The sequence below is a fragment of the Leptonychotes weddellii genome, chromosome 7 (assembly GCF_054177405.1).
Source record: "Leptonychotes weddellii isolate Sample4059 chromosome 7, ASM5417740v2, whole genome shotgun sequence".
Classification (NCBI taxonomy): domain Eukaryota; kingdom Metazoa; phylum Chordata; class Mammalia; order Carnivora; family Phocidae; genus Leptonychotes; species Leptonychotes weddellii.
Genome location: NC_138375.1, coordinates 46,226,685 through 46,254,021, shown reverse-complemented (window position 1 = coordinate 46,254,021; position 27,337 = coordinate 46,226,685). Strand labels below are relative to the sequence as shown.

Here is a 27,337-nt window from a genome sequence, read left to right as displayed (position 1 = left end):
CCCTTGTTAATAGCAAGCAGCACACAATCTCCAAGCCAGCTTTACAAGCTACTGTTAACTTTGTTATCTGTTATTATTTGGATTTTGAACAAAATTGATGGAGTAGGAACCAGTAGAGGAATCCTGTTTGATCTGGAAATTTTCGGTGGAGAGTCCAAAAGGTCGAAGAACCAAGTTCCCAAGATCTTTTAGTTTACCTGCAATGTAAAAGGGAAAATTCAGATAAATATGGGGAATAAACAGAAGCAGGAAGACCCAACCGATCCTGCCTTATTATCTGACTAGAAAACATAAAGAGCATCTCTCTGCAGTTAAAGAAACTCCTGCTTTTAAAACTGTGAAACCTTTAGTCCCCTCGGCAATGTGGTCACTTCAGGGCTACCCATCCCCACGCCTGTGCTTTTGGAGACGACTGTGAGGGAGCCCTGCTGGTGCCCTCTGGGAAAGCAAAGCTTCCTGTCCAGACTGGCCAGAGCCAACCAAGGACACAAGCCCTGGGATGAGTGATGGCCGGACTGCTGCTCCCGGGGGGTGAAAGTACCCTGCCAGGCCCCAGGGCCTGACGCCGAGGGCAGGGGACCCTCTGAGTCTGTTCTTGGTGGAAAGCTGCAGCCTCCTGCTGAATCTGATCCCACTCGACAGACTGCTACCAAGCCTGGGTTCAGACTCAAGGAAAGCCTGAGCTTCTACACCAAAATCATCATTTCTCGGGAGACGGGGGACTCTTGTTCATTTGACAGCACTGCCCACCACAACAGTCCAGTCTCTTCTCCCTAGGATCCAGGCTTTACGCATTAATCACAGGTGAGTTCATGTCCATTAGCCAAAACTGAGACACATGGTATAACCAAGGATTTTTTTTTTTTTTTTAAAGATTTTATTTATTTATTTGAGAGAGAGAGAATGAGAAAGAGAGCACATGAGAGGGGGGAGGGTCCGAGGGAGAAGCAGACTCCCTGCCGAGCAGGGAGCCCGATGCGGGACTCGATCCCGGGACTCCAGGATCATGACCTGAGCCGAAGGCAGTCGCCTAACCAACTGAGCCACCCAGGCGCCCATAACCAAGGATTTTTATGCCGATTCTACACATATGAGTGCCACAGAGTTTGTATGTCTCAAGCTGGAGTTTTCAGGACTTCTGAGAGATTTACAGGGGCAAAGGGCTAGAATATTTGAAACTAAGAGTGTTTTGGAAAATGTTGGCTGGGATAGGTGAATACAGTTTTGACCCTCTCTGAACTGTTTTCTTGCAGGTCTGTTTCCAATGGAGAGGAGAATGGGGGTCAAAGGGAAAGAAATCCCTAATCGTCGGAGCTACAGGTTCCTTCCCGCCCTCCCACGTGTAGCAGCTTTATCCCTCTGAGGCCTCCCACCTTGAAGAAAAGCCCAGGTAAAGAACTTATAGACACATAACCTTGACATGTCAAGGCATTTTCTCATAATTCATGGAAAGAACTTTTGGTCTCAGTCTAAGATTTAGCTCCCAGAAGCTCACCATATTCTGAGGAAGCTCCCAGAACCCAGGCTGACCATTCTGCAGGCAGGCTTCCCAACCCTAAGCTGAACACAGGTGCCGGGCGCAGTCCATCCCTGCACACGGGTGGCGGCCGCCCAGGGAGGGGCCACACCAAGCACAGAGAGGAGCGGCGTCCTCGGGCAAGCGGGAGTGCCCCAGAGCCCTGGCAGTCTATCCTGGGGGTGACGAAGGAGGGCGGGAAGCCGAATAAAATGTCACTGATGGCACAAGCCTTGGCTCTTCGGAGTGAGCCAAGTGAGACTGCATCTCAAGCGGTCTTCACCTTGCGCTGCCGGAGGGAGCAGCGCCGCCCGCATGAGCCTCTGTTCGAGGGGCCGCTGGGAGTGGCGGCCGAGGCCGGGGTGCCCCGTGCACGGAGGCGGCCCCTACTCTGCGGCACAGTGGGAGCTACCAAGTAAAGCTGGCTCTTGGCCTTTGCGACACGCTCAGTCCAGCGGCCGAGGGAGGCGTCCCAGGACAGCCTGCACGTCGCAGCGCTCGAGGGACCGGGGCTGACGGGGCGCGGCAGGGGCACAGACGGAGAGGGACAGGGAGGGCCTTTGGCAGCTTTTCCCTCTGCCTGACTGGCTGCAGACCCTGCCCGCCACTCTTCGCTGCACTGACTCTGTGGATGGCACTCAGGAAAACGTGCTTCTCTCACTGCGGGTGGCGCGTCCCCGTCCGTGACCCAGCTCGGGAGGGGCAGACCAGGTACTGTGACAGCCAACTGTGGCTCCTCAGTGGCTTTGCTGGAACTTTCTTAGCACTGCGGTGCTGTGTGAGACTTCCGTCTCTCCTCCACAGGCAGCTGACGGCTCTCTGCCCCAGGCCCCCCTGCAGGTGCTTCCCCAGTCAGTCTCTTGTACTTCGAATCCCATCCTGGCTTCGGTTTCCCTGACGACCCAACCTACACACGAGGCTATGGGTCTTTGTCCTTCCGTTCTCAGCCTTTTTACCATTCCACAATAGTTTCACTCTCTTATCTCCAGAACAGAACAGAACAGAACACAGGAAGTTCTGCTTGCTCAATGACACAACGGACCGAAGTGCCCGAGACACCTACTAAAGACACACAGTGAAAAAGTCTCTGCGCCAGGGAAGACCTGAGGTTACCAACGGTCCTAAGTTCTCGTGTGTGGCATCTTGCTGTGTGTGGCGGGGACGCAGGGACCGGAGACGGCCACCGCCCCAGAAGAAGCTGCGATGCAATGGGGAAGACCAGCCCTACACACGGAAGCCGGAGGTGCAGAGGTAAGCGGAGACACAGTGTGCCAGAAGAGGTCGTAGGAGGACTCCGTGCCCGGGGGCAGGGAGGACGGGAGAGCCGGCAGAGCTTCTCGGGGAAGCGTGTGCACTGGGATCACCAGGCAAGGACAGACAGGACTGCAGCCACCTGAGGCAGAGGGAGTGAGCATGCAGGCAGACATGGTGTGAATAAATGCGTAAGAAGGGCAGGCAAGGGCAGGCAGTATGTTCAGTGGGCTCAAAGGCAGGTGGAAGGGCACGTCCCGGTGGGTTCTTATGAGCCAGGCCAGAGGTCTGTGGTTCCTGTGCCACAGGGAAGAATCAATCAGAAGAGGAGACCCTGGAGTGAGTGCAACGTCATGGGAAAGAAGCCATTTATTCTCCGAACAAACATCTGAACGTCTAATGCTGGGTAGAGCAGCTCTGAGGGGCGCCTGGCTGGCTCAGTCGGCAGAGCACGCCACTGGATCTCAGGGTTCTCAGTCCGAGCCCCATGTTGGGTGTAGAGATTACTTAAAAATGAAATCTTAAGGGACGCCCGGATGGCTCAGTCAGTCGGTTAAGCATCCGACTCTTGATTTCGGCTCAGGTCATGATCTCAGGGTCATGAGACTGAGCCCCACGTCAGGCTCCGCCCTCGGTGTGGAGCCTGCTTAAGATTCTCTCTGTCCCTCTCCCTCCGCCCCTCTCCACCTCCTAAAAAAAGTACTACTAATAAAAAAATAAGACCTTAAAAAAAAAAAAAGCTCTGAAATCAGACTAAGGCCAGTGAGAACATAAGGGAACAGAGCAAAACATTACGGTATAACCAACAAATTTTTGGTTTCTGAAAACTCATCTTTTGTTATGATAACAGCAGAGAAGCATCTTCAGTAGAGGTCATGCTCATAAATACGTACACAATCACACTGAGTTTTCCTGCTGCTGTTTAGAGTCGGGTTGGACACGCACAGACTAATGCAGCCTCCTGGTCCCTAAGACAGAATCATTTGCCAAATTAGCCTATCTGCCACCTTTTCCACTGGCTGCCAAATTCTACACCTTCCCTATCTGGGCAGCACTCAGTTAGGTTGCCTTATTTCCACTTGCAGCAGATCCGGCACCATCGCTCAGCCGGAATGTGTCAGCATGTCCCTAACTTAGGATCTCCTCTGTTAGCCTAGACTGCAGGCAAAGAGAAGAGTCCAAAACTGCTTGTGCTCAGACAAGAATGTTTATTGGACGAGAGAACAACCCTTGTCACTGGATCCAGAACTGATAAATACTAGTTTCTATGCCTCCAAGCAACACTGTATCACAACAACCCAATGGACTCATTATGTGTAACTTCTCTTTGGAGCTACTAACTGTGTCCATTTACCCCGAGGGGAGCCAGGAATGCCATTTGTTTTCACGTCCTTAAGATCCCTGGGGTTTGGGCCCAGTGGGATGCAAGGGAATCCTGACACGGCATTCCCTCTTACGAGGCAGGCGCTAAGCCACAGAAGCGGCCTCTTGCTTTCCTCTGAGGAAAAGGCTTATCAAGAGACAGCACAGAATATGGAAGATAAAATTCACAGCCAAGGGGCGCCTGGGTGGCTCAGTTGTTAAGCGTCTGCCTTCGGCTCAGGCCATGATCCCAGGGTCCTGGGATCGAGCCCCACATCGGGCTCCCTGCTCCGCGGGAAGCCTGCTTCTCCCTCTCCCACTCCCCCTGCTTGTGTTCCCTCTCTCGCTGTGTCTCTCTCTGTCAAATAAATAAAACCTTTAAAAAAAAAAAAATTCACAGCCAAATCAAATGCCTATATGAGCTCTTGGGTGAGCGGAGGCTGAGCTAAGCCTTACCAAGAACTGTCAAAGAAGCGGGAGTGATTCTCCTGAGAGGAGCTGAAGGAGTGACAACCAGGAAAGGAGGCAGAGAGTAGGGCAGTGAGAATCTACACACTGATACTCCCTGAGGGAATAACTGCAGGAAGGAAGTGGTTCAGAGGCACTCATGTGGCCGGAGTACAAAACACTGCATGTATAATGAGTATTAGGCAGGGTCGTCGCATGAAGAGAAATATGAAAAACAAAAAAAAACAACCCTCGATTTCCAGGGTATCTACATGTATGGCTTCAGCAGTTTTAAGAGTCAGTGACAATGTCAGGACTTTCTTGTGACCCTGGGTAAGGGAGCTGATTCTAGAACCCTGTACTATGCAGAGCAGAGAAGCATGTAATGCACAGGGAGAGGCAAAAGAATATGTTCAATCTTTGCCAAGATAATGAATGAATTATTCCTAAGCTCCCTTCTATAGTTTTTGCTCATGGCATCAGACAAGATGGTTTTCTTAAATCAGTTCACAAATGTGTGCTCATGAGGTTGCTAGTGGTCAGGAATGAACACTGGAGAAACTTCAGGAATCAGGAGAGCAGAAATATGTTCCAAGAAGGTGTAAGGAGGTGATAGTATGAGGGGAAGACCTGGGCCGGATGGTGAACAAGGCCCAGGTGTGTGCTGGAGCAGCCGGGCAGGAAGCAGTGCAGGTGTCCGGGAGAGGAAAGGACTACTGGGCTATGCCCAGTCCCCCTGGTCTCTGGTTCCTTTTAGGGAGTCAGAGAGTTTCAAGGGGTGGCTCTAGGTTTTCCAGGTCAGGACAGGAACCTGGCAGCTCTTGGTTAAGGTAAGAAGAGCAGCATCTCATGGAACGGTTAGAACACAAGCTCCACCAGCTACTGGGATATAACCCCACCCGAGGACCTGGGTGGTAGCCCCTACCCACTTGGTAAATGGTGACAACCTACAGTGAGCTGACTCGATTTCTCCAGTGACAGCTTGTCCAAATAAACACCAGAAATGGAACATGGCAAGGAATGGCTGGCCATAGAGAGCGGTCTGAGATCTCAAGTCTAGTGCATTCTGAAATGTCTTTTTCTTTTTTCTCTGCTGCAGCTACAGCACAAGGACGGAAAGGCAAAACTCAGTGACATGCTGCTTCTGCTCAGGAGGAACTTCTCAGAGCAGAGTGGCTGACCACTCCTGGCTGCATCCCTGCAATGCACCCTCCATCCCCACTTCTAGGTCCTCTCTTGAGCTGCCCCCACACGGCCCCCACGCATCAGTCACACACCCACACAGCGCTGGATAAACGCGAGTGTGCACCAGAAACATCTAGAGGGGTTGTCGGAACTCAGAGCACTGTGCTCCACCCCGACCTCTGATTTAGTAGGATGGGCGTGGAGCCTGAAAACGTGCATTCTGAACGAGTTCTCATGTGAAGCTGGTCTGAGCAATGCATTCTGCGAACCAGCCCCAAAAGATAATTTGCTTTTGTAGCTGGCCAGTGGAATCTTGATCAGGAGCCTGATATTGAAAACTAATTGTGGACACCTGTCTCTAGTGATTGGCAGGACAGGCTGCCCCGGGCGGAGTGTCTCTCTTACATGATGTGAAAATAGCCCACGTTACTTTTTGGAGAAAGCAAACAACTTTATCTTCCACCTCACAGTTCAATTCAACAAGATGACAAGAGATCAAGGAAGAACTACAAACACACATGTACAGATTCTTAGCAATTCTACTTGTTTGAGATTTCATGGCTGGGCTAGGATATAGGACAACACAATTTACAAACGATGATGACAAAAGTCTTCATCCCATTCTTTTCTATTTGCAACCAAGGCTTATTCAGAGATCTATTAGTATCATCATCTGGCCTCTAAGTACACAGCCCTCGCGCTCACCTCAATGCCAGGATGAGGCTCACCTCATCGCGCACTGTGTATAGAATCTACCCCAGGAAGGCACTCGTCCGTCTCCCCTTTAAGGTTAAACAGCCATGCTGCCCAAGATGCTCCTGAATGCAGAGCAATACACTAAACATCTGCCCTCAGTGTCCTCCAGCTGAGCAGAGGAGCTTCAGGGATTCTGAAAATGTCTCATCAGTTTTACCTTTGAAACTGTTTTTACTGTTTACCTATGTGGACAAAAATTTAATGAAATCAAAACCAGAAATAAATTAGATACAGATACTCATAAGGCTGTGCCTACCATCTAAATCCGATTTCAAATTTTTATGTTCCTCAAACTTGCCTGGTTATTCTGATTACAATAAATGCTATATATTTGAACTGATACAAATAAAATACCACTCCTTGTTTTCTATGTTGTGATTTCATGTAAAAATTTTTTTTCTTGCCTTTTTTACTAGCTGTTCTAATTTGGTGTAATCACCTAAGATTTTTTTAAAAAGTTCTCTGGGGCGCTTGGGTGGCTCATTTGGTTAAGTGTCTGCTTTTAGCTTGGGTCATGATCCCGGGGCCCTGGGATCGAGCCCCGCCATCGGGCTCCCTGCTCAGTGGGGAGCCTGCTTCTCCCTCTCCTTCCTGCTCCTGCCCTCTCTTGCTATCTGTCTCTCTCTCTCTCCAATAAATAAATAAAATCTTAAAAAATAAAAAAATAAAAAGTTCTATTTAAAAAAAAAAGTGTAAAATCACTAGATTTGAGCAAAGCCAAATAAATAGGGCACTGGTCACTAACTAGTACTACCAGTCCCTTAAAAAAGCTCTCAGCCTCCTGGGTGCTCTGTCCAGCACCAATGACCATACCCTAAGTCCTTTTAAACCTTAAATTTCCTGGCTTATTATGGCCATGAGGCTAAGCTTCCCAGAGAAAAGGACAAAAGGAAACACCCCAGTTGCTGACCACTTTCCTCAAATCTGAAGCCAACATGCTTGTTCTCTGTGATTAGCAAGGACTGCAGCACTATGACTGATGGCCACTCTGGGTCTCCACGCTTGTTCTAATGATATTTCTAAATGATAGGCTAGAAAGGGAGGAGCAAGTATGTTTAGTATGTTCTACCCCCTTCATTATTCCAGTTGGGATTTTTTTTTCCCATGGAGGCAACTACAGGGCTCCTCTAACAAAAAGGAAGTCAACTTACTTGAAAAAGCAAGTCAAAGATTGTTGAACAAACCTAAATAAAAGCTCACCTTGTTAAATAATTACCTAACTTCGTAAATGCCAATGACAAATGGTGTTGAACAGTTTTTCAAATCTTTAACTGCTGGTATTTCAGTAGAAGCCAAGCATTTCCAGGGAAACCAGCACTAAAAATCGTGCAGTCCGCTGCAAAAAGCTTGCTCAGAACATTTAAGGGGTGGCATTGTTTTGCAGAGTGAGTAGCCTCCAAGGATCTCACAGCACATAAAGCACAGTTATGTCATCTGTAACAGGGAGGGAAGAACTCCAGAAAGCTTTTGTGGGGCTGAGATTCCATATAGAGAGTGGTTTCTCCCTTTTAGGCTCTCTGATGGTGGGGAACATCTAGAAGCAGTATCTTACTCGTGATCTTTATACTTAGGAAGAAGATAAAGGAGTCTAGCCATTCATACTGCTTCTGTGTAACAACAAACTGACATAATATTTACCAAACAACTTAAACTGTTTAAGTCTGATGAGAGGAGAATTCATTACAGAAGCAACTGAGAACGAATTCAACTTGAGTATTTCAAACGAAGAGGCCAATATAAGTAAAATCCAAAGCCCTGGAGACAGAAACTTCAGCTCATGAGAAGTTAGAGTGACTGAGGCAGCCAGGCAAGGAGAAATGAAGTTTTGATTCCATCTGGAATTGACAACGGCTGCAAGATTCAGTTTATATCCATCCCTTTAGGGTTTCATATTGGCTCAAAAAAATGGACCCAGAGCACAACGCCTAAGGGTCTTCTCCAAGTCCACCATGGCCAGCCCGACATCATCTCTTTCAGCATGAAATACAGCTCAGCTAAGTACACATACTATCTTTTTTCTAAAACAAAAGTCATTGTTAGAATAGGTGGAAAGTGCTCTTTTCCCTCTTCCTTGAAGAAAGAGCACCTCCAAAATAATTTTTCTGCTCAAACATAGTGTCAAATTTAAATATGTAAATCAGGGAAAGAGTGTCTTTTGGAAAAACTGGGGAAGGCTCCAGAAGTCTCCCCAACTCTAAAAACAGTTCTCAGCAGGGGCCAGAGGGTTGTGGATTGTTTACATTTTTTTTTTTAAAGATTTAAAGATTTTATTTCTTTGTTTGACAGAGAGAGACACAGCGACAGAGGGAACACAAGCAGGGGGAGTGGGAGAGAGAGAAGCAGGCTTCCCGCGGAGCAGGGAGCCCGATGCGGGGCTCGATCCCAGGACCCTGGAATCATGACCTGAGCCGAAGGCAGACGCTTAACGACTGAGCCACCCAGGAGCCCCATGGACGGCTTCTTCTCAGTCAGCTCTGCGAGCAGAGTGATCCTTTGGAAAATATGTTCAAATGGCCAAGCTCAATTTATTTTAAGATTTTTTCCTTTAGGCCCATGTGATTGCAATATATTAAATTCAGTTCATATGGTGGATTTAGAAAATACTCATTAAGGAAGAATACAAAACAGATCTTGAGGAGGGAAGTATCAGGTTATGAGCAGAATATACTGGGCAGGTGTCTGTCCAAGAACCTTTACTCCCCTTAGTCAAGCAGACTATTCATGGGGGGCTTCTCTGATTCCAACTATAACATGCTTTGGCAGGTACGAGAACTAAACCATTAGTCCATCCTCCCTGAGCTCCACTCAGTCTTCTGTTCCCTCACTATTTACTCCTAATTGCTGCCCTCTTGTGTCTTCTCAAACACTAATGGGACTCTCAAAGCCATTTTCAAAACAAACATTCCGTTGGTTCTGACACGGTTTTGACTTGCAGTAGCTGTATTCTAATGAAATTAAAAACTTAAGTTGTTTATTCAATGAAGAAACTCAACTGTTTTCATGTAATTCATGATCTGAAATAGAGGTTAGTGGGATCCCAGGTTGAATCATGTTTGCATTCTTGAAGGCAGGAAAATTTCTCAGGAAAAACAAAATAGAAGTTTAGTTTTTCAAAAGCTGACATCCTCTCTAAGCCACTCTAACCCTTCTGGAGTCAAAGACAGCTCAGACCTTGCTATGGCTCATACAACAAACGATGGGCCCCAAAGCTATTTCTAACTGTTGTGTTCTCCTCCAGCAAATCCCAAATCCTGCTGTCCCTCACCCCTGCCTCCTAGCTACTAGGGTCATGGGAAAGTAAGGGAAGCAAACTTACCTAACATCTCTGCCTTTAGCCTTTCATTACGTTCTTCAATCTGTTTAGGTAATCTCTGAGGGGAAAAGAGGAGAAACAAGGGCTGGTGAAAAATCTTTTGGCTTTATTTTGAATTTGAGAAACAAGCGTAACGTGAGTCAGATCGGATGATGTACATATATAAGATCCTATTAAATACAGAAAAAAACAAGTATTTGTGGGTGAGCTACACAAACAGGGGTTTTGTTTGGTTCACTGCTCTATTCCCAGTTCTTGGCACAGTGGCCCAGGGAGGACCTCAATAAAAATTTGGTAAATACATAGACAAAAAAATTTCTGAAAGAATACATTCCAGATGTTTACATTGGTATATTTAGGTGGTGGGATTATGGGTTATATATTTTTAATTTTTTGGCTGACTTGTATTTTTTAATTTGAGGTCCTTTCTTAGTATAATCTAAGTTGTTGAGAAGGGGTCAGATCAATATTGGATGTCCCTAAATGAATCACCTACTCAGGGTTTTTCAGTCTTGGCACTACTGATATTCTGGACTAGGTAATTCTTTGTTGTGAGGGCTGTCTTACGCACTGTAGGAGGTTTAGAGCATTCTTGGCCACTAGATGCCAAGAGTACCATTCCAGTCATGCCAATCAAAGTGTCTCCAGACACTGCCAAATGTCCCTGGAAACCAAATCATCCCACTTGAAAACCAATGATCTAGATTAGAGTCTTTATTGTATAGCTGCTTTTAGCTCTGTAATTGGCCCTAAGTACTCTGCAATTTTAGTAACAACCCAGTTATAATAATTCAAAATAAAACAAATTCGTTATGCATATAACAACTGACATAAAAGGCTCCCTTTTACAGAAGGTTTAGAACCAATGTGACAAGAATAAAGGCTACCAAGAGTTTGGCTAAGATTTTAAGAACTCTATTCCCCTTCCTTGTGTCAAATTTAAGTCAATCCTACCACCATTCAGAGATGTTAAAAGTCAGATAAAGGATTAAAACCAATTTCAAACTGCTGATGTCTTTTAATGATCCAAACCAGTCTATCTCCCATTATTCCCCTTCTGGATAAATAAAAGATCAGTTATTATTGAAGGAAGAGAGTACAAGCGGGAGGGGCAGAGACGGAGAGAGAATCTTTTTTTTCTTTTTAAGATTTTATTTATTTATTTAAGACAGAGAGAAAGAGAGAGAGAGACTGAGAGCAAGCATGAGCAGGGGGGAGGGGCAGAAGCAGGCTCCCCGCTGAGCACGGAGTCCGACATGGGGCTTGATCCCAGGACTCCAAGGTTAAGCAGCTGCTTAACCGATTGAGCCACCCAGGCCAGAGACAGAATCTTAAGCAGACTCTCTGAGGAACCCAACGCGGGGCCTGATCTCGAGACCCTGAGATCATGACCCCAACTGAAACCAAGAGTCGGATGCTCAACTAACTGCACCATCCAAGTGCCCCTGGAGTTATTTTTAAGGGGAAAAAAAAACAGTAACATTTAGCTAATTGACAACTGACACAAAAATATTATGTTTATTAGAACCAAGAGGATCTGTAGTGCCATGGACAAGAGTAAGAGTAATTTTAAGAAAGATAAGAAGGCTAATCTGGAATATATTTAATTGGAAGTATGCTGGCCATATGATAGTAAATAGAAACTTGGTGCCTGAAAAGGATGGGCAGAAAACCAGAAGTTTATTACCTCTAATATATTACTCAGACTCATTTTGGACTAAACTGTACAAGATTTCCATAGTCTAATAATGAAACTGAGTTCTCATTAATCCTACAGATTAAAGGTTTACACAGTTAACACTTAAAGAATGGTACATGGTCACAGAGGGTCTGTGACCACCACTTCAAAGTTAGATCTCGCATATATTTTGATAAGCCCTTAAAAATATACAAATGGAAGGTAGTCGGGTCCCAGAGGATTATCTAAGATTCAATGAGTAGCAACACAGGGAACAGAACAAAAAATATTTTTTAAAAATTAGGTTTACCATGCAAGCTTCTCTTGCTTGATGTACGGATGGATCTTTTTCTAAAATGGATTTATAGTCCTCCAGGGCTTCATCTAGCTTGTCCGTTTTCTCGTACAACTCCGCTCTCCTCAGTATTGCCCTGATATAGCAGGGGTTTAACTGAATTGCTGTAAAAAGAGAAGAAATCATTGTTACTATGAAGAAAAAGGGCCTGCCTGTGCCCAGCTGTATTGTGTTTCTTTATTAACCACCCACCAAGGGTCTAAAAGGAAGAGTCATTTGTCAAAGACTACACCTGGCACTGACACACTTTCTCCGTAAAGGGCAAGACAACACCTAATTTCCGCTTTGCAGGACAGACCATCTCTGTCACAACTATTCATCCCTGCTACTGTAGCACAAAAGAAACCACAGACCATGTAGAAGAAAATAAAGATGGCTGTCCTCCAAGAAACCTTTGTTTATGGACACTGAACTTTGAATTTCATAGAATTTTCCTATGTCACAAAATATTTTTTTTTTTTTTAAAGATTTTATTTATTTATTTATAGGACAGAGAAAGACACAGTGAGAGAGGGAACACAAGCAGGGAAAGTGGGAGAGGGAGAAGCAGGCTTCCCGCCGAGCAGGAAGCCCGATGTGGGGCTCGATCTCAGGACCCTGGGATCATGACCTGAGCCGAAGGCAGACGCTTAACGACTGAGCCACCCAGGCGCCCCATATTTCTTTTTTGATTTCCAACCATTTAAAAATGTAAAACCGGGCGCCTGGGTGGCTCAGTTGGTTAAGCGACTGCCTTCGGCTCAGGTCATGATCCTGGAGTCCCTGGATCGGGTCCCGCATCAGGCTCCCTGCTCGGCAGGGAGCCTGCTTCTCCCTCTGACCCTCCCCCCTCTCATGTGCTCTCTCTCTCTCATTCTCTCTGTCTCAAATAAATAAATAAAATCTTTAAAAAAAAAAAAAAAAAAAATGTAAAACCATTCTCAGCTCAGGGGCTGTACACAAGCAGGTGGCAGGTTGAGTTTGGCTTGGTGGCTGTAGTGTACGAAACCCAGGTCTACACCCAAAGTTCTGTTTTCACATACTTGCCCTTTGTCTAGTTCGGAACAGGCCAGAACACAGAGCCCTCATGCACAGTCCAAAAGTGAGAGAATTTGAAGGTACAAATTAAAGAATTGAGGGAAAACAGTTTGGTGGCAGACTCTGCTATCATTCTCTTTTTTCTAGGCCTCAACACCCGAGGTTATGCCTTGACTACTGAGGTTACATTTCTAGCTAAACCCTCACTGTTCCTTCAGACTTCGTTCCAATACCTTTAGGTCACCGATGCATAATATCCTTTCCTTTATCCAGCAATGACTGCCCTTCTAAACATCCTTTGCCCATGTTTTGGATCAACTGTACTGCATTTCTCCTATTCTTTTGAGTTGTTTCTTTTTCTGTTAGAAAGCAAGGTCATGGCTCCATAACTTTTTTTCTTCAAGTAATATACTCAATTTTTATTCATTCATGTTTTCAGTAACTGTTTCTTTAGTACCTAGTATCTGTACCTCATGCAGTGTATCTCTGGAGTATAGTGGTAAACAAGACAAAGTCCTCCTTCTCACAAAGCTTTAAGCTATTCTAGTAGGCTAGAGGAGACAGCATACAGGCATATAATTTCAGACAGTTGCAGCGCTATATAGAAAAATGAAACAAGGTAAGTAAATGCAAGTGAAAGGGGAAATAAGGTAACTTCAGACAGCAGTCGAAGACTATGAAAAGGGAATATCTGAGGGAGGCCAGCCATTTGAAAGGAGAAGTGCACCAGGAAGAGGGACCAACAAGAGTAAAGGCTCCAAAACAATAACAACCTTGGCATATTAGTGACTAGGCTCAGGGCTGGGGAACGGGTAAGGCTGAAGATATGGGCAAGGACCAGAGCGTGGAGGCCTTGCTGGCCAGGGAAAGGAGCGTACACTTTTTCCTAAGTGTGACGAGAAGGCACGGGAACGGCTGCCAGCAGACTAAAGACATCATCTGATTTAGAGCTTTAAAGGACTCCTCGGGCCGCAGTGTGGAGGGCAAGAATGAAAGCAGTGAGGTGGCTGGCAGCCTACTGCAGTGGTCCGGATGACAGAGACTGCTGGCTAAGCTGGTTGTTGTGGAGAGGGAGAGAAAAGGCCACATTAAATATATGTCTTTGAACTAGAGCCCAGAGGACTTGCTAATTAATTATGTGGAATGAAAGAAAGAGAATAAGCAAGTGAATGGATGGTAATGCCATTTATAAGAATGAAAAAACCGAACTGCAAGTTGTTTGTGGGTATGTGGGTGAGGGGACTGGGGAGGCCCCAGTCTGTTCTGGGCACCTTAAATCTTCAATGCTTACCAGACATCCAAGAATATTGAGATGTCAAGTTTGCAATGGGATACAGGGGGTCCAGACAACAGGAAAGAGCTGAAGATATAAACTGTAGATGGCATTTAACATTTCAGAACTGGATGAGATCATACAAGGAAAATTTATAGAGGGGGAAAAAAAGAAGAGGGCTCTATGTGGGACTAAGATCTAGCGACTTTAAAAATGTCAAGGCTGACATAGAAGCCAGCAAAACAGAGTAAGGAATAGCCAATGAAACAAGAAAAAAAAATGAGGAATGATACACTGTTATTAAATGCTTTGGGGAGATGAGTAAAGAGAGGATAGAGAAGCCACTATTGAGTTGAGCAAGATGAAGTGGTGGGTGATGTTTACAAGATGAGTTTCCAGTGGCACGGAACAGAAGCCTAGTGGATGTGGAATGAGGAGAGAATGGGAGAAGACAAAGTAGACACAGCAAGTATAGATTACTGTTGTGATGAAGAGGATCAGAGAAATGGTACAGTAGTTTGGGGGGGGGGGCGGGATACTGGTTCAGGAGAAGGTTTTCTGAAGGAACCCAAATCCCTAACATTTCAACTTTACATGCAGTCAACCTCCCCTTAGTCTGGTACATCGTATTCTCTTAAAATATCCCCAACTGCAATATCATAATATCCACAGGAAAAGTTCTCCAGTGACTTCTATTACATCTTTTAAAAAAGTCAACCCCTAATTTACATTTTCACCCAGATACTGCCTCCTTTTCAACTAGTGGATAATTTCTTTTTTTTTTTTTTTTTTAAGATTTTTTATTTATTTATTTGAGAGAGCGAGAATGAGAGAGTACATGAGAGGGGGGAGGGTCAGAGGGAGAAGCAGGCTCCTCGCCGAGCAGGGAGCCCGATGCGGGACTCGATCCTGGGACTCCAGGATCATGACCTGAGCCGAAGGCAGTCGCTTAACCAACTGAGCCACTCAGGCGCCCTCAACTAGTGGATAATTTCTAACAATGCAAATATATATTGAAGAGAAAGAACTTGTTCCAAGATCACTTTATAAAAGCCTCTAAAATCAACATAGCATCCTAAACATGTGATTTTCTTTCCCAATCCATATGAAGAGAATGAACTTTAACTTTATGCCAAAGCTGAAGAGTCTAAGGTGAGTGGTATTAAATATTATTCCATGTGACTAGTGCTAACGAGCTCCAATATGACCTCAGGAAGATGCTGTTAAGTCTTCTGAAGGTTTGTGAACTGTGTCTGGGGTACTGGAGTGAGGGGGGAAGGGACCTTAATACAAATAAACCATACTACTGTCAATGATTTTGCCTGTGGGTACAAGGTACGCAGCCCATAATGACTATGTATAAGCACATGAGTATTGGTTTAAGCAAATCCCAAAACCAACCTCAAAAACACTTTCCTCCACTTCCTCTCATTTTCTGGGCAAGGCTCCTACACTTGGGGGTACAGCTGGAAATGAACTATGTTTCCTAGTGTATGCCTTGGTAATCAGGCTTACAAGGCATTTTCTCATGATTTGGTTACAGAAAAAGAGGTCTGAACATCAGTAACTTGTTCCTAATTTAAACTCGAGCCTAATTTAAACTTGAGCCACACGTCTCACATAAATTAAGGTTAAACACCTTTCTCCAAACAAAATAGCACATTCAGAATTAGTTCCAGCCCAACATATAATAGATCAAAAGTACTTTGCTAGATTCAAAGGTACTAACAGTTTCATTCAGATACCAAGAAATACCAACTATAAAGAAAGAAAGCCAACAGAGGTGATTAATTAATGTAAAGGAAAAAAAAAAGGAGAGGAATTCATGCTGAGCAGGAGTAGGACCAGATAACATACAAGGTTCTTTCTAACTCTTCAATTCTGAGAAAATATTATCCAAAGATGGAAGAGTAGTAGGATGCAAGGAAAAGTGATTATATGTGTTCTCCAAAACCAAGCTGGGCAGAAAGGCAAGACAATGATCTGGCCTATCAGGAAATCTCTGGATAAAAACCAAAACCAAGCAAGCCACCAACCAAAACCCCAAAAGAGATCCTATGGCTGGGAGCGTCTCTCTAAGTTGGTGGGATGAAAAGACTGTAATGGAACTTAGAGAGCAAAGTCTCGGTTCATTGTGTGGAACCTGAAAAGGTAATTAAAATGATGACAAATGGGTCTGGAAGAATTACTGCACGTGAAGAGAGTACCAATTCCCTAACAGAAGCTGCCCCTCCCCGCGGCTACACCGCCCCCCCCAAACACACAGATCCAGACGCCCTAGCAGCACCTAAGATCTTCAATTTCAATCCCCAAGGAAAGTAATTTAGACACTACAGGAAGCAAGTTCCACGAGCTTCTGTTGCCAAGACAGCTTTGAATTTTTCTTCACATATTTACTAATACAGGATAAACTGAGAGAACTATCCATTCAAACGCATGTTTATGTGAAGATGACTACTACACAGCACCTCTAAGAAGACTGAACTATAAAACTTCTTCTTTAAAAGTCCCAGAGTAAGGGTATACACATATACAAGTATGGCTGACCCTTGAACAATGCGAGGGGGAGGGGGTGTTAGGGGCGCTGACCCCCAACCCCCACGCAGCCAAAAATCCACATATACCTTTTGACTCCCCCAAAACTTGATTACTAATAGCCTACTGTTGACCCGAAGCCTTACCAGTAACGGAGAGTTGATTAACACATACTATGTATGTTCTGTGTATTATATACTGTATTCTTACAGTAATGGAAACTAGAGAAAAGAAAATGTTATTAAGAAAATCATAAGATTTTCTTGGGCGCCTGGGTGGCTCAGCTGGTTAAGCGACTGCCTTCGGCTCAGGTCATGATCCTGGAATCCCGGGATCGAGTCCCGCATCGGGCTCCCTGCTCGGCGGGGAGTCTGCTTCTCCCTCTGACCCTCCCCCCTCTCATGTGCTCTCTCTCATTCTCTCTCTCTCAAATAAATAAATAAAATCTTTAAAAAAAAAAAAAAAAGAAAATCATAAGATTTTCTTAAAATATCCCCACTGTATCCCCACACATTTAGGGTTCTTTGTTGTATTTATTCAGAAAAAAAAAAAAAAAATCCATGTATAAGTAGATCCATGCAGTTCAAACCCGTGTTGTTCAAGGGTCAACTACATACATCTATTTGTCCAGCTGAGGTAATGCTCTTGTATGTTAACATATAACAAGACTAAAAAGTTGTACCTTTGTTGCAGTCACTGATGGCCATCTCTTTCTTGTCCTAAAATGAAACATAACATTAGTATGTGTCACCCTAGTTCAATCTTAATGGCCCGAAGGCTCAATGACATAAGTTGATCATTAATAACTGCTTATGGAGATGCACAATTGCTCTTTAAAGAAATCACATGAAAACATGCATGTTACTTCCAAGCTAAAATTCAAAGTATGGTGACAGCTCTGATGTGAAAGCCTCCTAGAAACAAATTATTCAAGGAGTTTCTTCCTAACATCTTTAAAGACTATTGCAATTGACCTATTGCATTTCCAAGGCACTTCACCATTAGAATGCTGATACTGAGGGGCGCCTGGGTGGCTCAGTCGTTAAACGCTCAGGTAATGATCCCAGGGTCCTGGGATCGAGCCCCGCATCGGGCTCCCTACTCGGTGGGAAGCCTGCTTCTCCCTCTCCCACACCCCCCTGCTGTGTTCCTGCTCTATCTCTCTGTCAAATAAATAAACTCTTTGAAAAGAAAAAAAAAGAACGCTGATACTGAGACCCATTATGATCAATAAGCAGGGCAAATGACTGAATATGAGTAACTGTTCATAACTCTTCTCCTTGGCTAGCTGTTATATTATCACACCCAAAGTGGTATCTTCTAGAAAGTATACAGATGGTCCATCATAGACACAGTGTGGTTTGTCATTAGTTTCTGTTACAAATCTTTTTTTTTTTTTAAGATTTTATTTATTTATTTGACAGAGAAAGAGAGAGAGCAAGCAGGGGCAGGAGCAGAGGAAGAGGGAGATAATCTCCAACAGACTCTGAGCTCAGCTCTGAGCCCAAGGCAGGGTTCAATCCCAGGACCCTGAAATTATGACCTGAGCTGAAACCAAGAGATGGACACTTAACTGACTGAAACACCTAGGCGCCCCTTGGTTATAAATCTTAATTTATCCATTGATAAAACAAAAATAGAAAACAATTCATGAAATAAGATATCTAATTTACCTTGCTCAATCTAGAAGCACGGCACAGGGAGAAGAACACTTTCTAAATTAGAACTAGATTGTAATTCCAGCTCTGACACTAATTTGCTATTTGGCCCCTGAAGCTCTAAAATGTCTATTTTCCCCAAATTAGAAGTTTTCTACAATATTACAGAAATGTTAATTCAAATAAATGTTCAACAGGGGTGCCTGGGTGCCTTAGTCAGTTGAGCATCCAACTACTGACTTCGGCTCAGGTCATGATCTCAGGGTTGTGAGATTGAGCCCTGCATTGGGCTTCATGCTCAACAGGAGATCTACTCTTTGTGCTTTGGATATAAATAGCCATATTTAAACAAGGGGTATTGTTTTTTGCTCTGCCCCACCCCTCACACGCGTGCACATACGCTAATAAATACATTTTTTTTTTTTAAAGATTTTATTTATTTATTTGACAGAGAGAGAGAGACAGTGAAAGAGGGAACACAAGCAGGGGGAGTGGGAGAGGGAGAAGCAGGCTTCCTGCCGAGCAGGGAGCCCAATGCAGGGCTCGATCCCAGGACCCCGGGATCATGCCCTGAGCTGAAGGAAGACGCTTGACGACTGAGCCACCCAGGTGCCCCATAAATAAATAAATCTTTAAAAAAAAGAAAAAGAAAAAGAATAAATGTTCAATACTTCCCATAATGGCTACTGTAGAAAATACTAAATATTTTGAACAGTATTTTAGAGCAATGTCTATCAAACTGAGTTTCAGAATTCAGTCAAAATTTCAGGATGGGGAGTGACTATCAGAATGAGTACAGGATTTCCTTTTGGGGTCATGAAAAAGTTCTGGAAGCAGATAGTGGTGATGGCTGCATAATATTGTGAACATATTTAATGGTACTGAATTGTATAGTTTAAAACAGTTAAAATGGTGAATTTTAGGTCATTTGCATTTTACCCGTAACAAACAAAAAAAGGTTCCAGAGTCATCTGGGAGGCACTAACTATATCATACCTCTTCCAATGTTCATCATTACCAATTCACATATTAAAAGCTCTATGAAGTCCTGTAGTAAAGAAATCTGTATAACTTTGGGTAAGTCAGTATTTTCCCAATTTACCATATTTCTATAAATCTAAGACACACAATTTCATATTTTAAAGTTTCTGAAATAGGAGTAAATCTTTATAACTTATGTGTACACTTGTGGTGGTATTCTTTGTGCCCCTAAGAGAGCACTAAGTTGCAGTGCATCTTATCAATAATCAGCCTCTGCAGATCAAGGAATTACGGTATTTTACTGTGGAATCCTTTGTTTGAGGTCATAGTCTACTAACCCCTCAGGTATTATCTGCTGCTAAGAGTGTTAGTCTCCAAAGTGCCATGTATAAAAAAAATCAGAACCTATTTACCATCCTTTCATAACTTACATAAGATACACACACCACAATGTATGTAAGATATAAGGACAGTTTTAAAAACTTAGGGTCTATACTTTTAGGGCTTTGTCTGCTCTTGTACAGCCAAGCTTAGAGCAGAAACTCTGCCCTAACTCCAGTTTGCCTTTTCTCCCCAGATGTGAAATGTAAAGTTTGGTCAGGGTCACTCAGTCAGGGCTGCTGAGCCTGCATGTGCCTTTCAGAAATTTTCCTTAAAGCAGTTAACCCACCACTTCTTGAAAAACTCAGAATATGCTCCTTAAATCACTTCAGTGCTTTAATCCTGGAAGTTTTTATGTCTCTAACTATAGAGTCTTCTTAAAATATTAAGTACAACTTAAAAGAATAAAACAAAACAAAACATGCACCAACAAACCTATCCTTCCTATAGGAGATAGTCACAGAACAATTCTCTTCTGAGTTCTCCTCAGATGTGACAGACAAAAGACCAGCAAGACCATATACATTTTCCTAATTTAAGAACTGGTCGATTACGCTAGCTCAACCCAATCAGTAACTTGTCAACTGTGGAAACAAAGAATTCCAAATCCCAGGAGCCAAATGGGCCTTTTCCTGAAATTGAAGATATCCTTGATCTCATTTCATAATGTCAGTTTCCAGTTTGAGAATGTGACAAGATGTCTCCAAGAAGCAAAAGCAAAAGGTAAGATTTTTTCCAACTAAGTGTGAATTCAGATCAGTGGTAGAATATGTTAATGAATATTGTTCTATGTAAACTTAAAACAATTGTTTTTTTTTTTTAAAGATTGTTATTTATTTGACAGAGCAAGCGAGCCAGAGAGCACAAGCAGGGAAATGGCAGAGGGAGAGGGAGGAGCAGGCTCCCCGCTGAGTGGGGATTGATCCCAGGACCCTGGCATCATGACCCGAGCTGAAGGAAGATGCTTAACCGACTAAGCCACCCAGGCGCCCCTATTTTATTTCTTCTAACACAAAATGTGTTTGTATATTCTAGAATTATTTCTTCTCGCATTCCATATGAATCACTCTAAAAATACTTCACCTTAGAAACTGTATCCAATAATAAAACATACAAGTTTAGACATACAAACAAACAAACAAAACAAACCCTTTCCTCATGTCCAATTATTCAAGTATTCCCCATCCCACCCCTTTAAAAAAAAACCTAGTCATCAAAAGTGACTTTGGTAGAGGCACTAGAGAATTTCAGGCAACTAGAGAAAGTGATATAAATACCTGATATAAACAAACAAAAAACCCACTTAACCAATCTTGACCTTGCTTTTTTTTTTTTTTTTTAAGATTTTTATTTATTTATTTGACAGAGAGACACAGCCAGAGAGGGAACACAAGCAGGGGGAGTGGGAGAGGGAGAGGGAGAAGCAGGCTTCCTGTGGAGCAGAAAGCCCGATGCGGGGCTTGATCCCAGGACCCGATCCCAGGCTCGATCCCATGACCCAGGGATCATGACCTCAGCCGAAGGCAGACGCTTAACGACTGAGCCACCCAGGTGCCCCTGACCTTGCTTTGTGGCTGCTTAAAGGTATGCTAAATAAACTACTCTTTGTCCTTTGGATATAAATAGCCATATTTAAACAAGCGGTATTTTTCCCCCCAAAACTTTCACATCATTTCAATCCATTAAAATTGACTATGTTGACTAAATAGGACTATGTTGACTAAGTAGACAAATCAACAACAAACTTTTATTTTTATTTATTTCAAAAAAATATTTTGAGAGAGAGAGAGAGAGAGGGCGCCCATGGGCAAGCACAGGAAGGGGTGAGAGTGGGCATGGCAGAGGGAGAAGCAGGCTCCCCACTGAGCTGGGAGCCCAATGTGGTGCTCAATCCCAGTAAATAAGGTTAAGGTATAGGCAGGGAGAAGTAGGGGGCCCCTGGCTGGGCTCTGAAACTATTCCCGGCAGGAAGAAGTGCTAAGCCAGAGTGAACAAGGAATAAGGAAACCTGACCACCTGGCCTCCGATGTTAGGGAGTACTTTTCTTTGGTGGCTACACTGCATCATAGAAAATGGCCAAACCTCCAAGAATTAAGTCATTAAGGACGCTATCAATAGTCCATGCTCAAATCCAGATGGCACAAGAAGCTCAAGGCCACAAGCTTCCTGGTCAGTTCTCAATAAAAGGCTGCCACTAAAAGCCCTGTAGCAACCCTGTCAGGACCCCTCTCCCTCTAGAGAGCTTCTTCTTTGCTTTCTGCTCTCACCTTCACTTAATAAACTTTCACTTCGCTTCACCCTTTTGTGTCCGCGAGATTCATTCTTTGACTCCGTGAGACAAGAACCCTGCGATCCTCTAACACCAGGACCCTGAGATCATGACCTAAGCCCAAGGCAGACACTTAACCAACTGAGCCACCCAGGTGCCCCCAAACCTAACTTTTAGTACCAACATGGTACAAAACCAATACAACCGCACATTAGCCTCCATTAACTCTGTTATACTCGGTTCTCAATCCTTTGGAAATACAAAATGCTCTTGAACTTTCCCTGACACCTATTTTACATTTAGGGGCACCTCTCATCCCAACTGTTGGACATTTCTCCCTGTGTCCACACTCTCGACAGAGAATCAGAATCCTAGTGATAAGCATTTCAAGTCCAGAGTTTTAATCGGTGTTTCCCTCTCCCTTTGAATCTTTATCGAGAATTCCAGAGACTTAAAATAAGCAGCTGCAGCTATTCTAGAACATGCACTACTTGGCTTTTTGCTTCATTAACCTGCCCTAGTTTGGTGGAGACTTTGTCAGCCTTCCTCCAATGAAAATGTTCAATCAGCGACTCTAATAAGGAATGTTCGCAGTAATCTGACTCAGATTTTTTTTTTTTTTTAAAGATTTTATTTATTTATTTGACAGAGAGAGAGACAACGAGAGAGGGAACACAAGCAGGGGGGTAGTGGGAGAGGGAGAAGCAGGCTTCCTGTGGAGCAGGGAGCCCGATGCGGGACTCGATCCCAGGACCCTGGGATCATGACCTGAGCCGAAGGCAGATGCTTAACGACTGAGCCACCCAGGCGCCCCCTGACTCAGGTTTTTCAAAATACTTTTCTATCTTTCCTATGCCCTTTACATCAGGGAAATACATGCGCAGGAAAAGGGAGGCAGCAACTTTAAGCCCCTTTTCTTCTCTTTTTTAAAAAGATTTTATTTTTAATGAATCTCTATACTCAAAATGGGGCTCAAACTCACAACCCCAAGATCAAGAGTCGCAGCCCCTCTGCTAGTTTGAAACAGAAGCTACCCTATGAAAACAATGCAAGTTCATGTGCTTCTTAAAAAGAAAAGCTCAAAGATACATACCTGTTTCATCCTTGCAGCAGCTCTATTTGAAAACAGAATAGACCTGTCTTTCTGGAAGCAGGATGGGCACATCTGAAGGGCTTGACTATAAGAACTCTCAGCTTCTATATAATCTGAGGATAAGGTAAAAGATGAAAGGTCATTATGATTTTATTCCCTGTATTTATGTATTCCATAGTATCTCAGAATGCACAGCTTTCCATTCACAGAACAAAGGTCTCAAGTAGAATGTTCTGTATGTTTAACTTTCATTTGGCTTATCAATTTAGTAAGGAATAATGAAAGAGGATTAGAGAACTGGACAGATGAAAGAAACTAAAGTCTAGGATTAATGGCTTAGGATAAAGACAAAAATTCTACGTATGTATTTTCATTAAAGATATTATGCTTTCATGGAGTCAACCTGGCCAAAACTGCTTCCCTGAAATGTCTGGAGAGACATTTTATGGAGCTAAGAGCAACAATGTAAAAATCAGTGGTTGACTAAACACCTTAAAAGAGCATTTGGTGATAAATTTATTTACTCATTGCCACACAAAGAATTATGGTCAGGGCATTAAAAGAAAATTGCCTGGGGCACCTGGGTGGCTCAGTTGGTTAAGCAACTGCCTTCGGCTCAGGTCATGATCCTGGAGTCCCTGGATCGAGTCCCGCATCGGGCTCCCTGCTCGGCAGGGAGTCTGCTTCTCCCTCTGACCCTCCCCCCTCTCATGTGCTCTCTCTCATTCTCTCTCTCTCAAATAAATAAATAAAATCTTTAAAAAAATAAAAAAAATAAAATTGCCTGTTCACTCCTTTCTCAGGTTTTAAATATTTAACAATAAAATACAAGAGATATGCTTTCAAAATCAGAACCATTAGTACATAGGAAAAAAAAAAGTGATGATTGCTAAACAAGATATAAGAAAAAAATTTTAAATCTAAAAAATAACTAGGGGAAAATGTTACTACTTCTAGTTTTCTAAAGCATATACATTTTGATATATATATATATATTTTTTAAGATTTTATTTATTTGTCAGAGAGAGAGAGCACAAGCGGGGAGGGGGGCAGGCAGAGGGAGAAGCAGGGTCCCCGCTGAGCTAGGAGCCTGATGTGGGACTCCATCCCAGGACCCCAGGATCATGACCTGAGCTGAAGGCAGAGGCTTAACCGACTGAGCCACCCAGGCGTCCCAATTTTGATATGTTTCTAAAGCATATACACTTTACATGTGATAGAAGGCTATTATAAGATCAAACAGTTCCCCCAAATCAACTGAATGAACTCAAATTATTCCTAAGCAAATGTTAAGAAACACAGAAGGACATGGAGAAGATCTCTCTACTTAAGGCAGCCGAAGAAAAAGGTACATGAAAGACCAAAGTACAAGCAAAATACTTTCCTAGGCCATGTTGGAACCACTGGGCCAGTTTTTACAGCATTGTTGCAAGTAAGTAAGGGGGACCCTGCTTTTACATCAATGAGGCAAACAGCCTTTTAACATTCCAGGTTAGTTTTCCAAAGCATCAGCTGAGAAGTCTGCCCTCCTACCTTCTGGTTCTATAGTGGATTAGAGAAAAGAAAAAGTATGCCTCCGCGAAGAGACATGGTAATTGGTCACCGTCAGGTGAGAATGATCTGGACCTGGTGGAAAATCAAATTCCAAGGTGTTGGGAAGCAACAATGTACTGTTAGCAGTTTAGGTTTGCTAGTTGTTTCCAAATGTTTCTGGTGTTTCTTCACACTCCAAGACAGCACGAGGAATCAGGATGACCAGACATCAGTGCTGGGACAGGTGCCTTACCTCCTCTCTTAAACTGCACATTTCCCTCCTCCTTTAGTCTAGTGCTCTCTTCTCTTCTCTTCTGCAAGAGATCCGACAATTACATCATTTCCCACAGTATAAGTGAATAAAAAGGTTAACTTTCATTAGGCTACTTAACATGCAGCAACTTGACTTTTGTTTTTTTCAACTTGACCTTTGAGAACTGGGTCAGTTTTATCTAAATCTCAAACAGATATAGAGAAACACGTGGCCATCTGGCTAATCACATGCCTGAGATTTAAAACACAAAACCTAGGTTCCCTATGTTTATATCTTTTGCAAGGAATAGCAATTCAGGTATCACTTAATTTCTGTTTACTCAAAATGAAACTAAACACCATGCCCAATGGCATGTATGCCACCATAAATTCAAATTCTGAATCTGCTACTTATATAATGAATGATCTTGGGGTGCCTGGGTGGCTCAGTCGTTAAGCATCTGCCTTCAGCTCAGGTCATGATCCCAGGGTCCCGGGATCGAGCCCCACATCGGGCTCCCTGCTCCACGGGAAGCCTGCTTCTCCCTCTCCCACTCCCCCTGCTTGTGCTCCCTCTCTTGCTATCTCTCTCTCTGCCAAATAAATAAATAAAATCTTTAAAAAAAATAAATGAATGATCTTGGACAAGTTCCAGATCTTTCTAAGCCTTGGTTATTTTTATCTAAAATACGAGGTTTTATAGTTTTATGGACTAATGTGATAATATACGTAGAGCTCCTAATACAGTGCCTGGTAAATAAGGGCTCAAGAAATGAGCTATTACTTTTCTGTAAAAAAAAAAGAAGTGGTTTCTGTGATGCAGAAGCTGGCCAGGGCGCTGACAGAGCGCACCACAGGGAGCAAACTTCACCTGCAGGGTCAGGGCAGGCTACTCCTGGGAGGTTTGAAGAAAGCCAGATACGTCTCTCGTTTCTGAGCTGCTTCTAACAACTCAGACATTCACACAGATGGCCAAACACCCATCATACTCAAAGGCAGGCAGAATGAATGTTATTCTGCAGAGCCAAGATGGCACATGCCGAGTCCCTGTGTGCTCTCAGCCCTGAACGTCTTAGCAATATGGTCGGCAGGAGCAGAACTGGCACAAGTGACTGCCTGCCGCCTTTTGAAAGAGCTTCAAAAAGAGAGAGAGAGACAGACAGAGAATCCAAAAATCTCTACCTTCATTCTTGAAGCTTCTGGCTAAATGAAAACTTCAAAGGAAGGAAATATAGTTAGCAGGGTATTTCATGCACAGGAGAAGCCTGGAGCCTAAATAATTGGTACTCTTAGGATTAGGAACCAAAGTAAAAATACTATGTCTCCGTAGATTTGTAAATATGCTGGCGAGACAAGGGTGTTTCCCAAGTGCCTCATTACCATACTCTAGGTGATGAATCTCAGTGAAGAAACGAAATGGTAGGTATAAAATGAATCTCATTTTTATGGTATCTACTATGTGCCAGATGTACAGCAGATACAGTAATTCATTTTTATGTCTTAGATAATGGGCTATTCTAAGGGAATACAAAAAAGTAACATGGGTGGTGGTGATGGGAATCAAAATATAAGAATGTAGTCACATTTACTTAGTACTATTTAGGACAGAGGTGCTTGGATCATAATGTTCTATGCTATCAGGATTTCTGGATGCAAGCAAAAAGACTGTATTTTAGGTAAAAAAAAAATTCAGAGGATTGACTCACTGGAAAGATACTGGGGCTCACAGAATCACTGGGAGGCCTAAAACACAGGCTAAGAAAAAGGGCAGGACTCAAGGCAACTCTGTTAAGTCAAGAAGCAAGAAAGCATTAATTATCTTTTAGTGGAAGAATCTGGCCAATACAGGACTGTAATAGTAGCAAATAAATTCTAACTATTTCCTTTTCTTTGCCCCAGTCAAGATTCAAAGTCTTGGTTACAAGCATCCAATGAGGGCGCCTGGGTGTCAGACTGAGAAAGACTAATACCATATGATTTCACTCATAAGTGGAACCTAAACAAACAAAAACAAATGAATAAACAAACAAAAAGCAGAATCAGACCTATAAATACAGAGAACAAATTGACAGCTGCCAGCAGGGAGGGGGCTGGGGGTTGGGCAAAATGAGTGAAGGGGAGAGGGAAATATTAGGCTTTCAGTTACAGAATGCGTAAGTCATGGGAATAAAAGGCACAGCATAAGGAATATAGTCAATGATAGCATAATAGTGATATATGGAGACAGATGGGAGCTACACTTGCGGTGAACATAGCATAACATATAACCATGTTGCATCACTATGTTGTACATCTGAAACTAACGCAACATAGTATGTCAACTAGACTCAAATAAAAAAAGTGATTTTAACCCCAAATAGCCAAAGCAACCCTGACAAAGAAGAACAAAGCTGGAGGCCCCAAGGTGCCTGATTTCAAACTACATTACAAAGCTATAGTAATTAAAATAGTGTGATATTAGCATAAAAACTGATGCATAGAT

General features: G+C 43.4%; 1 protein-coding gene and 1 long non-coding RNA gene across 3 annotated transcripts in view; one reads left to right on the top strand and one right to left on the bottom strand.

The window, feature by feature from the left end:
* Nucleotides 1-6: 6 nt before the first annotated feature.
* The window catches only part of TTC1 (tetratricopeptide repeat domain 1), a 49,833-nt gene continuing 22,502 nt past the window's right edge, over nt 7-27,337 (bottom strand). Inside the window, exons 3-9 of one of the 2 annotated variants that reach the window (XM_081826277.1) lie at nt 24,857-24,917; nt 23,071-23,183; nt 17,371-17,407; nt 11,819-11,967; nt 9,834-9,888; nt 5,506-5,675; nt 76-197 (exon numbers count right to left, since the gene is read on the bottom strand). In XM_081826277.1, the coding sequence (XP_081682403.1) occupies nt 5,524-5,675; nt 9,834-9,888; nt 11,819-11,967; nt 17,371-17,407; nt 23,071-23,183; nt 24,857-24,917 (567 nt within the window). In that variant the 3' untranslated portion in view covers nt 76-197; nt 5,506-5,523. Of the gene's footprint in view, nt 198-5,505; nt 5,676-9,833; nt 9,889-11,818; nt 11,968-17,370; nt 17,408-23,070; nt 23,184-24,856; nt 24,918-27,337 lie in introns of both variants that reach the window. The other variant, XM_081826278.1, reaches the window with a different exon arrangement.
* Nucleotides 2,241-6,887, top strand: LOC145722599 (uncharacterized). Its single transcript, XR_014146967.1, has 2 exons — nt 2,241-2,767; nt 5,676-6,887. It is a non-coding gene; the product is annotated as an uncharacterized LOC145722599 (long non-coding RNA).